The following is a 13,761-nucleotide window of genomic DNA, read 5'->3' as shown; positions in this document are numbered from 1 at the left end:
TCATTTTACAACTGGTCTTGTCAAAAGTATCAAAAATCTGATGCTAATCAGTGCGAAATCTAGAATCAAAACTAGATACTCATTTGAGCAGGTATCAATGCTAAAAAGTCACATTCACAAGAGAGAAATGAACCTTTCCTAAATAGCTTTAGAATGATCTTGAGCTGCATCAGGACAAGTATAAGACACAGAGAGTAGTGTACATCCATGGACCACTATGGAACCACCTGGACACTGAGGGATTACACAGATATAAGGCCGCATGGGAATAGAAAAGAAAATATAATGTTGAAAATCACATTCTATTGTGTAAAGAATGATTTCTCATTGTTGTATTGGAATCAAAATCAGTGTTGAGTATCGAGTTTTTTCCTTATTATTATCGAAATAAGTATGAAATTTTAGCATCGTGACCACACTACCCCTAATATCTGTGTTTGATCCTACTTTGATTTTGCAGTGAAACTGTCTAAAAACACTAAGTCAAAGCCTGTGTGATTGTCATTTCAGGAGCGTAGCCACAAGTCGTACCGGCCGCTGACAGTGTTGACCTTTCGGCTGAACTACCTGTGGAGCGAGCTCAATGCCGCCTCCTATCACCTCCTGAATGTACTGTTGCATGTGGTGGTGTGTGTTCTGTTCCTGCGCGTCTCTCGGCTTTTCCTGGATCATAAGTATGGTCTAGTGGCTACGCTGCTGTTCGCTGTGCATCCTATCCACACAGAGGCTGTAAGTACATACACACCTGTCTATTTATAGTGTTTAGTGTTAAGACCGATGCTGTAGCCAAATTGTATGCAAATTAAAAAAAAACTACCTGGAGTTGTGTTTTGTTTCATTCACACGTTTAACACACAACCCCCCCATATTTAGCAAGTGCCCCACTGTGTTTTTCGACTCCATACACCTTCACTAGGATCACTTGGATAATTCCAACCCTCAAATTTACAGCTGTTGTTTTAGCCTTGTTAAAACGTCTTTACTTTAGGAGACTCTCTGTGACAATTTCAACTCAACAAAAGGTATAGCTGTTAACTTTAAAACTCAAAACATACTCAAACATGTGTGAATGAAACAAAACACAACTCCAGGTATGTTTTTGATGCAGTAACAACATTATAACATGACTGAAATCTCACAAGTCAATTTTTTAAGGCTGTAGCAAGTTAAGTAATCACAACGAGGGGTGGGACAATTAACAATAATATAATTTATCGTGATTAAAAAGGGTTGACAGTAATGGTTAGGGGGACATTTTATCTAATCGTGATAATCGCCAGCAAAGATAATCACCATTATATCTCCATCAGGGAGAAGCAGCTTTTGTTCTGCACATTCTGATCTCCTCTCCACTGTTGTTTTCACTTACAACAAAATACTATAGATCCTCTCACTCTTTAATGCAGTTTAAGACAAAACTGAAAACCCACCTCTTCTCCCCGGCATTTAATACTAGCTAGACAGGATATCTTTATGTTTTATTGTTCTTGTATTGTGTACCTTGTCCTATGTATCTGTACATTTTTGTTGACTTTTCTGTGAAGCACTTTGGTCATTTGAAGTTGTTTTAAATGTGCTGTATTTAATTCAGTTCAAGTTTAACAGTTGTCTAAATATGGAACTGTCAGCAACTTTAATAATTATCGTGATATAATCGTTACCAATATCGTCCCATGCCTAATCACAACTAATCGGTTATTGAGGTGATTGTCAACTAACGCAGTAATCAAATAATCATGAAGTAGACAGACCCAAAACATTCTTGTGCAGTCTGCTGACAAATGGAGCTTCCTGTCTCAACCAGAGCAGTAAATACATGAAAATGGCTTGAGAAATTGGTATATTTTTTTTAATTGTCTGGTATATGTGGACAATACAACTGCCATCTGTATATATAGTCTATCAGAGTGACCTCAAGTGGCTCAATTTCAGCACTATCTGGATAAAATTGAGTAAAAATCTCATGTTCTGAGACTTTCATTAATAGATTAACCAAAATGATTAAGGATTATAAACACTGGTAATAAACTGATTACCAAAATAATCATTAGTTGCAGCCCCACAATTTTTCATAATATAGGACCTTTAAGAAAATGCCACAGGGATGAGGAATGCCATTTCAAACGGCCATTTCTTGTTTCCTTTGACTTACAGTAGGAAATAGCTCTTGTTTGTCCCCATGTCCATTCTGGAGTCGTCTTACATAGCTTTTTATCAGGGCTCTTATCAGTACAATGTTGTAGTTCTGAACTTGATTACCCTGCTGCTGCATAACTCTACTTCTTTTCATTTCTCAAAGACCCTCTATTTTGTCAAAGGACTCTTGCCCAATTAGGACGTGTAATTAATCCTACTGAAGTGAATTTGTCCCTGCAGCAGAGACGGACAGCTTGTTCTACTGTTACAAAGTCCTATCAAATCTTCACTGGAAGTCAATGGGAACGATTAGCTTCACAAATAACCCCTCTGAGTTAGCCTGGCCAATAGCCTCCGTTGCTAATCTCGTCTGAAATCTTCTCTGAGTGCAGCGCTTGTGTTTGGAGTCCAGCCCAAAGCTTTAAAGAGCCTCTCGCGATAAATGTACAATGCCCTCCTCTGTCAGCCCCACTTATCTGGTCACTTTGAATAAATGAGCTGCCATTTTGTGAATCTTCAGGAACAAAACTGCAGCTTCATCGCTAAAGTGCGTATGACAGGATTTCATGTTTTCCACTAAACCACGTAATAATTTGAAAAAGTGCCCGTGGTAAATATTTGTCAAATTTTTACATCAATTAAGTGGCAGTTGGTGAAAAAAAAAAAAAGAAAAAAGAAATGTGGGTCTACAATTACGGTCTTATTATGAAAAGTGCTGATTATGTGCTCTGTAACATGTCCTGAAATTCATGATGTTCTTGTATTAGTTGAGCAGTTCTAGTGGAGCTGTCGTCTTTCAGTGGTTTGGTCGATTTCTCAACAAAACAGCAGAAAGAAAACAGCATAGAGTGTTGTCCTTTTTTCATTGATTCTACAGGAATCTGCCATGTTTTTCAGTCCTTTGTGATATTTTTTTTTCCTTATAAGCAGCCATATTTGTTTTGATATGAGTGGACCATGAGTGATCCCTGATTGGCTAATCCACCTGTCAATCACATCCATCTGAAAACCGGACATTCACTCAGACTAGTGTTGTCATCATAGACTGTATATATAAATGGACATAGCTAACATGCTAGCTGCCTCATTCCAAATAGGAAGTGAATGTGGGCGTGCTTCCTGCTCCATCAACTCTGGCTCCGATTTACTTTTCTATTGTAAAACTGTCGCCCCTCTCTCTGTAACTGCTGCTGTCAGGCTTGTTTTGGCTCATCTTAGTCTTAGTGTTCGTATTAACCCGCTTTACATGATCCTTTTTATTTCACTATTGTGTCCTTAAATGAAGATATGAACATTAATAACAGACAAATCGGCCGCCTTCTTTCCCTGAGGTTGCTCCCACTAGCATTGGGAACAGGTTTGATTTGACATTGTTGCTAAGCACTGCTAAACAAACGGTGCAGGCGGAAAGACCCATAACCTTCCAACAGCCCCGCCCGGATTGGCTCTTTGGTTGCTATGATACTCGCGTTCAGAGTTCTAATAACGTCTAGCTTCAATGAGCTTCATTTGACTGGAGCCGAATGCTATGGGTGACGTCACACTCACACTTAGTCCACCTTTTTATACAGTCTAGTGTATGTGTCTTATACTTGTTCTCTACAGCTCAAGATCTATCTATTCTAAAGATATTCAGGAAAGGTTCATTTCTGTCCTGTGAATGAGACTTTTTTTTAGTATTGATACCTGTGAAAAATGAGTATATAGTTTCAATATTAGTTTTAATTCCTATCTGATTTTTCATACTTTTGATACTTTTGACTCTAACTCAGACTCACATCTTTGTAAAGTATTGGAGGAGTCTGAATTCTGGACTCCAGGCAAATTAGCCCCATTTGTATCCTTTCAGCCTTAACGTCTTTATACATTTGATCTCTGACCCAGACTTCGACTCCACAGTATTTATGTTGAACTGCATTAAAACAGACATCAGTTATGCTCAGTTATTTTCACTGGTCTGAACACATGAATGCATTTACTAGCTTTAGATCTTACCCTCTGTGGAATTGTGGAGGTAATTTAGTGTCAATTACACAGAATTAAAACTAAAAACACATTTAGTTTAAAAGAGTTAGACAAATGCAGTGCAGATGTGAGGGCGGCTGGAGCACAGAAGCAGGAACCATGTTTTTGTGTTAAACTACTGCAGAGCTCCTCTTCATAGTGACTTTTCATTGTAACAAGCAGCAGATTTTCATTTTATCTGTTTTATTGTAGAAAAATTACATCTTTGAATCCTACGTGTATGACCCAAACTTTTTTTTTTTTTTTTTTTTTTTTTTTGAAGTAATCAAAAGGAAGTGCAGATTAAGAGGCAGAGATGGGGGGGTAGGAGAGGTCTACAGTTTTCTGAGCACTCAAGCCTCAAATGCAAGACAATACAGGATTACTCAAACATGCAGGAATCAATGGTGCTTTTTACAGTTGCTAAAAATAGATTGTGATATCACACTGCAAAGGATTATGGGATACTTGATACGAGCCAGTCCCTTCTACTGTTCTGTTTGAATCCAGAAGGGCGTAGAATCGGACCATAGAGCGTGGCAAACCTCCGTCCTAACTTGGGATGTCCAACAACAGACGGCAATTTGTACCACGTGTCATCTCAAATATGGAAAATATCTTCTCTCCAAAACAAAATATATATTTAATTTTTTTTTACCTGAGAGAAATAAGTTTGGTGCTTGATTCTGCAGAAATCCACACCGTTTCTTAGTCCTCTATATTTTTTTATTTCCTTTTTTGCTCCTAAACCGCCATGTTTGTTTTGACCAGAACAGAGCATGCATCTGTCTTGGTATAAGAGATTACAGTTTGTGAATCAGGACCTTTGTAGGTTCCTACCTGAAGTTGTTGCGGGCGGGCACTGGCATATGGCCTTAGAGCTCAGATGCCTTTTCTCTACACATGAGGGCGATGAGCGTACGCTGACACTTGTGTGTTCGGTCAAGGCCTTGGAATTGTACAGGACTTAGATGAAAGGGCATAGGATGAAAGGCACCATAGACCAGCTCTGTCTGTTTTAAGAGACAGGTGCTGAGGCTGTCCCTGTCTAAAGGTTGGTTGTCTTACTGCCTTGTTGACGCGATCCTTCAAGCGTATGTGTGCACGTGGCAGCAAGCACCTCCTTTGGTGAACACTTTGGTGCTTCTCAATGATGAGTTTGTTTTTCCCTCTAGCCTTGTGCCTGGCAAGTTAGTGGTTTGCTTGTTGGGACCTTCTGCATCCGTCACAAGTTGTTTTATTGCCAGCATGAGGGGCGAGACTGACCTTTGCCTCATGTGGGGCAATGTCTTCTAGTTGTTGCTGGTTCCAGGGTTGATGGCTCCAGTAGTTTGCCTCTGGTTCAGATTTTTAACAGAATATGATTATTAAATCATAAATTGTGAATCTAATCATAATCACAATGCTTGTCGGAATAACTACAATTAGATATTTTCCTCAAAGCGTTCAGACCTCCTACAAATACTCTTGTGAACTGTAGTGTTGAAGTTAGTGTCTCCTGTCTCCGGTCTCAGGTCAAACTGAACAGTTCTCTTCCTTCCTCTGCAGATCTACATATTTATAGCTGACTCTTTGAAATCCCTTTGTTTACATGGTACATGCTTATCCCACTTCACCTGTTCTATTGTGACTATTTTTAAAGCTATTGTGGTTTGTAAAGTTCCCAGGGCTAAACAAAACAGTTTTTGTTTTGTTTTTTTTCCACATGGGGGCGCTCTTCTGTCACTCAAGCTGTTACACAGCTGTTGGTCAGTACTTAAAAGTTGTTATATTTAGTATTTAGTTTAACTGCTTGGGATTTACATAGGAAATACAATATTTTTATTTCATTGTTTGGGTTTCAATCCATTCATAAAATTATTTTTAATTAAATACTGGTGTGTGTTATATTCAAATTTTCATTACATACTGACCTGTTGCTTGAGAACTAGGTTCAAATTAAGAACTTGTTTAAAGTGATTTTGGTAAGCAGGTTATAACAAGGAATGGGTTAAAAAAATGATCCTTTGAAATTGATACAATGGAGGAAATTATTTAAACTGGCAAATGTATTTATTTTATTTTGCCCATTTACCAAGCTGATATTTAGATTTAAATAACAGAGGAAAGGACTTAATTGAGACAAATACACCTCCACACTGTCCTCTCTATCTAGTTCTCTCTGTCATTTCTTCTTTGCCTCCTCTCCTCGCTCTCTCCATCTTTCTTCCCCATTGGTCCTTCATTTATCAATCTCTTCTTCTATCTCTCTTGCTCTCTCTCTTGCATGCTTTCTTTCTCTCTGTTTTTTGCTTTTTCTCTTGCCCACTTTTTTCTGCCTCTTGTCCCCTTCTTTTCTTCTTTTCTTTCCCTCTGCCCACTCTCGCTTTTCTCTCACCTTTCCTGTTCTCTCCTAACCCAAACAGATAAGGTAGTCCTGACCAAGATTAGCTCAAGATCTGGAGATGTGTCCCACTGCTCCTGACAGGTTTAACCCAGAGACACTGAAGGATGGGTCAAATGCAGGTTTAACCCATAGACTGTATATATAAATGGACATGGCTAACCTGCTAGCCACTGTTTTCCAAATAGGAAGTGATCATGGGCGCGCTGCCGGCTCTTATCGACTCTGGCTCCAATTCACTTTCTATTGAAAAACTGTTGCCCCTGTAACTGCTGCTGTCAGTCTCGTCATTTTGGTTTTAAAATGTTTGTATTAACCCGCTCTACACAATCGTGGCATTTTTATTTCGCTGTTGTGTCTGTAAATCAAGATATGAACATTAATAACAAACAAATCAGGCGCCTTCTTTCACCGAGATTGCTCCCACTAGCTTTAGCAAGAGGTTTGATTGACAGTGTTGCTAAGCTAAGGGAAGGGGCGTTACCTTCGACAACCTTGCTTCGGATTGGCTCCTTGGTTACAATGATACTCACGGTCAGAATTCCAGAGGATGCAGAGGACAAATCTGCCTATGGGGACAATAAAGTGAATCTTAACATCTCATCCCTTTCTCTTTCCCTCTTTCACTCCCTTTTCTCTCTTTCAGGTGACAGGTGTGGTTGGGCGTGCAGAGCTCCTCTCCTCCATCTTCCTCTTGGCTGCATTTCTGGCGTACACCAAGTCCACCAGCCCAGATCATTCCATAGGTAAGAGTCTTCAGAAAGGTATTACCCCTCTCTCACATGGAGCAGGAGCCAGTATTCTGTATCTTTTTATACAGTAGTATCAATTTCAATGCTAATTAAATGGTAGTACTTTCTTTTCTGTTCTTATATCTGTGTAATCCTCAGTGTCCAGTAGGTTCATAGTGGTCCATGTGTGTATACTAGTCTATGTGTCTTATACTTGTGAAAGATACAGTTCAAGATCATTCTAAAGATATTCAGGACAGGTTCATTTCTGTCCTGTGAATGGGACTTTTTTTAGTATCGGTGCCTGCTCAAATGAGTATCTAATCTCAATTAAACTCATGATTCACAAGTTTAATCTGTCTTTATATAAATACATTGTTACATAGTGGTTTTTGCATGAGCTCCCCCTCCAGGTGTAGTCTTGTGGGTGCAGTTTGGGTCAGATACATAGGTTGTGTCTCAGTTCGACTGTTATACACTTCGTCGGCTGCATTTGAAGAGCACTTGCGTAACTTCCGGTGTGACGGGGCCTGTCCCATTTTATTGCAGCCGACAAATGTGTCCTGCGTTTCCAGCGTTTCCGTGGAGATCGACCGTGAACGAAGCGTGCATCCGAGCAGACTTCGCACACTGCTATATCCCATCATGCACCGTACGTGACTTTTTCTATGGGAGAAACAAGGTATATTTTCTTAAAGTTATGTGATACGGTGTTAGCTACAACTGGGGAAAAAAATTACCTTGAACGTTATATTTACCTATTGATATTTAAATGTAAAGATTAATTCCTTACTTCATTCAATCAAAACAGAAATAAACCACTGTGACGACGATACCTTCACTCTATAAAAATAAAACTGTCATAATTCGAAGTGTGCAACTGTCGAATTGGGACACAACCTGAGATACATAATAGTTTCAAGAGCTGTTGCCATGTCCCCTTTTCAGTGACGTCAACTACAGCTCTGGTAGTACATCCAAAAGTAGGTATGAGCCAATATGGATTTGTATTGTATTGCATTTGTATTATTCTTTACTTTAATTCAATTTGATTTTGTATTTTTTTCTGCCAGTATTCAATATAATTTTTGGTCTTTTAAAATCTTTATCAAGGCCCACCTTGAAAAACCAGAAATAGAGGTACAATAGCAGAATACACTATAATCTTAAGTACTTCACATTCTTTTTGTGTACTAACTCACTCCTTTTAATTCACCAAACGTCCATTATCTATATGCAACTGTATAAACAACAGTGGTCTGTAATTTGACCTGAACAGCCGCAGTACATAACGGAAAAGTGAAGTCATCGAGGATTCATTATGTTTGTATTATACAGGGCAAATAATAATTATACGTATTAAAAGAGAACATGTCTATCAAGACACCGGAAATTTACAAACGAATCATAATTAGTTTGGAATGAAAATTGTATATAATCAAAATGTACAAACCACAACTGTAATCTGAGCTAACATTAAAAGAGACGACTAAAGCAAAGGGTACAGTAGAACTAGAGCAGGACTGAACTGGGTCAGAGCCAGTGAACCCAGTCTGAACCCGTACGAAACCAGGACTGAACCGGGACCTAAGACGGGACCTAAGACGGGACCTAAGACGGGACCTAAGACGGGACCTAAGACGGGACCTAAGACGGGACCTAAGACGGGACCTAAGACGGGACCTAAGACGGGACCTAAGACGGGACCTAAGACGGGACCTAAGACGGGACCTAAGACGGGACCTAAGACGGGACCTAAGACGGGACCTGAATGGAATTTAACCAGGATTTAGTTGGGGAAAAAATTGATGACTCTTTTCTGTATTGGGATTTCACTATCTTAATAATTGCAGTATGCTGTCCTAATTATTAAAGCCACAGTGTGTAAGTTTTTAGAAAAAATAGAGCAGTAAAAGCATATTTTATCATTTTGCCCTTATTGTGAGCTGTTATTTAACTGTTATTTGAGCTGTTATTTAAATAAATTACTTCAGCTTTGCCTCATTACACCTTGTCCCACTGCCCACACTCAAATGGGAACTCACAAACGCTCATGATGACAGTTAAATTACATCTGCTCCTTTGCACCTGGCAACAGCTCAAAAATGGGATTATTACAGTGGTGGCAGGGAGTGGTCTGAAATTCCCCATGTAAATAAGATTGTAATAGTTTCTCTAGGCTATAATTTGCTTAACGCTCCATTTATGAAGTTGCCTAATCTCATTTAATATGCAATGGATGAATAAGTGCGTTGTCGTTAGAGTTTTTATACGGTTATGATATTAAATTACAAAGAATATTTGAAGGCTGTTGCTATAAACAAACACAAAAACATGGCAGATATCAGATGTGCAAAGAGATGCATCGATATTAAGTCAGAGGAAAAGCAAGTAAACTCAGACTTTGGTGTTTTTAAACCAGGCTCAAAATAGAGTTTTCAAAAGTATTGAAAATCAGACACTAATTGATACTGAAGCTATTAACGAAACTAGACCCTCATTTGAGCAGGACACAAATTAATCTTTCCTGAATTTCTTTGGAATGATCTTGAGCTGTATCTTTCACAAGTATAAGACACATAGACTAGTGTACACCCAAAACAATAAAAGGAAACATAGTGATCTAAATATGTTATGCGTTACAGTTAATACCCCATAGAAGTAAAATGCTGCCTATTCAAACACATTGTAAACAAACCCTCCTCTGTATTATATAATCTAAACACTGAATTTAAAGTGTGACACTGTTTATTTCCATATGAACCACTTCTTCTTGAATCGCTGTGAAACGTGGCATGCTCCGATAGAACAACAAACTATTGAAAACCGAGGATGACTCAAAGTTAAACCTTCGTGACCCAGAGTTGGAGGCGATGTCAGGGGACACACCGCCATTTTCACGCTCAAAATGTAGAAGCCATCATGAGACAAAAGCTGATTAAAACGGCTGATTATTGACAATATATCATTGTATTTTTTCTAGTTTTGTTATTAGTTAGATTAGATTGTTTTTCTTTTAAAGTGCATATGTCGGGACAGGCTGTAGATTTCGCTAAATATAGTTAAATGTCCTATATTACACAAAATTGACTCTTTTGAGCTTTAATCCATGTTATAATGTTGTTACCACCTCAAAAACATACCTGGAGTTGTGTTTTGTTTGAGTAACCCTGCATTATTAGTCTGTCTACATCTCCAAAGCTCAAAATGTGCTGTTCAACCTTGTGATGTCGTGAAGCAGTAGTTTTTTAATTTACTTATTTAGTTATTTTATAGAGGGGGTATTGTCGAAAATCTACTTTTTGGAGCTTTCTACGATGTTATAACCTTGTTCTCTCGTCAAAAACAACCAGCAAAGAGGTTTTATGTCCTTCATGCATGTTTGAGTAATCTAATGAAACTACGGTTTAAAACATTATGGTTTTGTATCTTTATTTCATCGTTTTAATGTGCGTTGTGTTGTTTCAGTGTGGAGCCCCATCGCCCTGACGGTGGTCCTGGTTGCCGTGGCGACGCTGTGTAAAGAGCAGGGCATCACTGTGGTGGGGGTCTGCTGCGTCTACGAGGTCTTCGTCGCTCAGGGGGTCAGTATATGCTCCTGGTGATCCCCATACATGTCAGAGAGATGTGTGAATAAAAACACAGGGGCCTGACAAACATAAGTGAAGCACTAAACTCTACTCTGATAATCTGAGGAGAAATGTGGTTTTATTCAAAATGATGGGTGACCAATGATCCCCTTCGTTTCACATGTGTCACCGAAATGAGCAAATCTGTTTGGACGGCTCTGTGTAAAAAATAGAGAGATTTGTCTGGTAAATTTGTTGTACATTGTCATTCATATAACTGCATGCATAGGACACAACAGTATTATGCAGAACCGCTGACCTTTGGGTTGGTGGGTGAGCACTTGAACCATTGACCCACTGTCGCCAGTTCTTACCCCTTCTCTGTTTCTTTCTCTCAACTCTCTCCCTCCTCAGTTCACGCTCCCTCTGCTCCTGGATACTGTCAGACATGTCGTCCTGGGTAAAGATGGCTTCCCTCTGGCTCTTCTGCAAACGCTCCTAAAGCTTATCGTTCTGGTCATCAGCACTCTGCTCCTCGTCATCATCAGAGTGCAGGTCATACAGTCCCAGCTGCCCGTCTTCACCAGGTAAAAAAAAACTAGAGCTGTCAATTTTATCGTGTAAATAATACCGCCTTAATATCAAGTCTTTTTAATGGCAACATTTTTTCATGCAAATTAATCCCATGCTAATTTTAGCTGTCAGCATGAGGCAACTTCAGATGAGTTTAAGGAGACGGATGAGCTGTTCGTACAGAAAGTAGAGAGTGCAATATTGACATGTTTTAAACGCCATAACTCTTGGCTCTGCTGGTTCTGTTCCTGCGAAATATTTCGAAACTTTTAGAAATGTATTGGCGATTAAATGTACTTTTTTTTTAAGTGCTAATAAAAATTGCAAAGAATGAAATTACTTTTATTACCTTTAACAATATTTAGTAGCGAACTAAGGCAACACTAAGGCAACAACTAAAAAGAATAAACCAGGGGTCACCAACCTTTTTTAAAATGAGAGCTACTTTATGGGCACTGAGTCATACAAAGGGCTACCAGTTTGAGACGCTCTTCTGAAATAACACATTTTCTCAGTTTGCCTTTAGTTATACATTATTAATAATGATAAATGATAATCATCTATGTGAACACACTGATCATGTTGCAAGACACTGATCACATTAATGATTTCTCAAAATAATTATCAACAATGAGCAAGGAGGGAAACATATCAGTATTCAGCACTTTAACTTTATTAATCTTAGTAATTGTTAAATTTCCAGATGACACATCACTACATCTCATAGGAAAAGTGTCCCATTTTCACTATCCATTCACAAACCTTTTTAACAAAACATAAATAATATACATTGCACCATGTTTCATAAAGTTATCGATTATGTAATGTTAAAGAAAAATAAGCTTACATATTTTTAAATAAATCTCGGTTGCGTTGTGTGACGTTTTCACTGGTGTCGTGAAAAAAGCCTTTTGTTTACCTAAAGCTGCGTTTAGCTCTGGGCTTGTTCTGCCCATAGTGCGCGTCCCCGTAGGGAGTGCGCGTCCCCGTGGGTAGTTAGTGTGGAGTTTTGTGAGACGTAGTGAATATGGCGTCATTTGACTATCATAGTGAAGTGTCCCTCCACATTGTGTCGCTTTGCGGTCACCACAGTCGCTCCGCAGATGAGATACACGCAGGTTTCTTTTACAGTCTTAAATCGTTGTGAAAGTGATCTCTTTATTTTCTACCATGTTTTGGAGTAAGAAACCGCTTTCAGCGCATCCTCACAGCGCTCGCGAGCGGAGCACTGGTTTTGTCACGCGCACAATACTGACCTTGGAAGTGAGTAGGTCAAAGTTCACATTAACTTATCTAAACTTCACGTATAATGAACATATGTTTAAGATATTGTCATTTTTAAATCTATATAAACGCAAGGGTGATAAAAAAAAATAGCTACAGAATAAAATTAAATTTTAGATGCAGCTCATTAGTGAGTTGTGCTATTTTTTAGAACCGGTCTGCGGGCGACTCATGTGGGGCTTGGGGGCGACATGGCGCCCGCGGGCACAGGGTTGGTGACCCCTGGAATAAACCAATGAAAAAGTAGGGACATAGGGGTGGAGGTGCATGTGGGTGGAGGTCTGCGGGGGTAGGGTCCTCCATGTGCTGGTCTGCAGGGTTGGGTCCTCTAGGTGAAGGTCTGCTGCCAGAGCACATTACTGTGGAACATTTTACAGTAGAGCCACTGTAGTGTTTGAATGAATGGATGCTGATGATCACACTATTACAGATGGGCCTATATGTTTTGACAAAGCACATTTCTAGAAGTATTTATACCTACAAATGCAGATATAAATATAGCTGTGCATCACAAGCTAATCGCAAGTTAACTCAGGGTAATCATGTGATTTATCGTGATTTAAAAATTTTACTGATTAACAGTCCTAAAAAAAACAACAACTACAGGTACACCGCCTGTGTCAGGTAAAAAATACAAAGTTTATTTATACATTTAACAGTGTTCTCCATTATTAAAGTGCTTTATGTTTTTTTGCTTATTGTGTTGCCTTAATTGCCTTAGAAAAATAACAAATACTGTTCTGAAAGACTAAATATGAAACATAGGCAAAAAAGTCATAATTACAATTTATAAGACATAAAATTATGAATGTGAAAAAATATTTGTTCCACCATAGTGTGAGTAAAATCTATGGGAAACACTCAGGTAAACACATTCAAATACAGCTTTATTTATTCACTACAACTACAGGTACACCCGTGTTCACCAGGTAGTGTATAAATGAAGTTGTGTTTGGATGTGTTTACCTGGTGAACACGGGTGTACCTGTAGTTGCTGTTCACTCAAAAACACAATAAAGGGCATGGTTTTAACTTTCTATTTCCTTTTAAGGAATCATGCAGGTGACATCTCCATCTCCAG

General features: G+C 38.9%; 1 protein-coding gene across 1 annotated transcript in view; it reads left to right on the top strand.

Annotated features, from left to right (window-relative positions):
• tmtc3 (transmembrane O-mannosyltransferase targeting cadherins 3) overlaps positions 1–13,761 on the top strand; it is a 50,692-nt gene that overhangs the window by 1,786 nt on the left and 35,145 nt on the right. Inside the window, exons 3-6 of the mRNA XM_033968588.2 lie at positions 511–729; positions 7,170–7,269; positions 10,723–10,838; positions 11,238–11,410. Of these exons, the coding sequence (XP_033824479.1) occupies positions 511–729; positions 7,170–7,269; positions 10,723–10,838; positions 11,238–11,410 (608 nt within the window). The remainder of the gene's footprint in view (positions 1–510; positions 730–7,169; positions 7,270–10,722; positions 10,839–11,237; positions 11,411–13,761) is intronic.

This window comes from Periophthalmus magnuspinnatus, chromosome 6 (assembly GCF_009829125.3).
Source record: "Periophthalmus magnuspinnatus isolate fPerMag1 chromosome 6, fPerMag1.2.pri, whole genome shotgun sequence".
Lineage (NCBI taxonomy): Eukaryota > Metazoa > Chordata > Actinopteri > Gobiiformes > Gobiidae > Periophthalmus > Periophthalmus magnuspinnatus.
The sequence above is the reverse complement of the archived record's forward strand: the minus strand, read 5'-3'. Positions and strand labels throughout refer to the sequence as shown.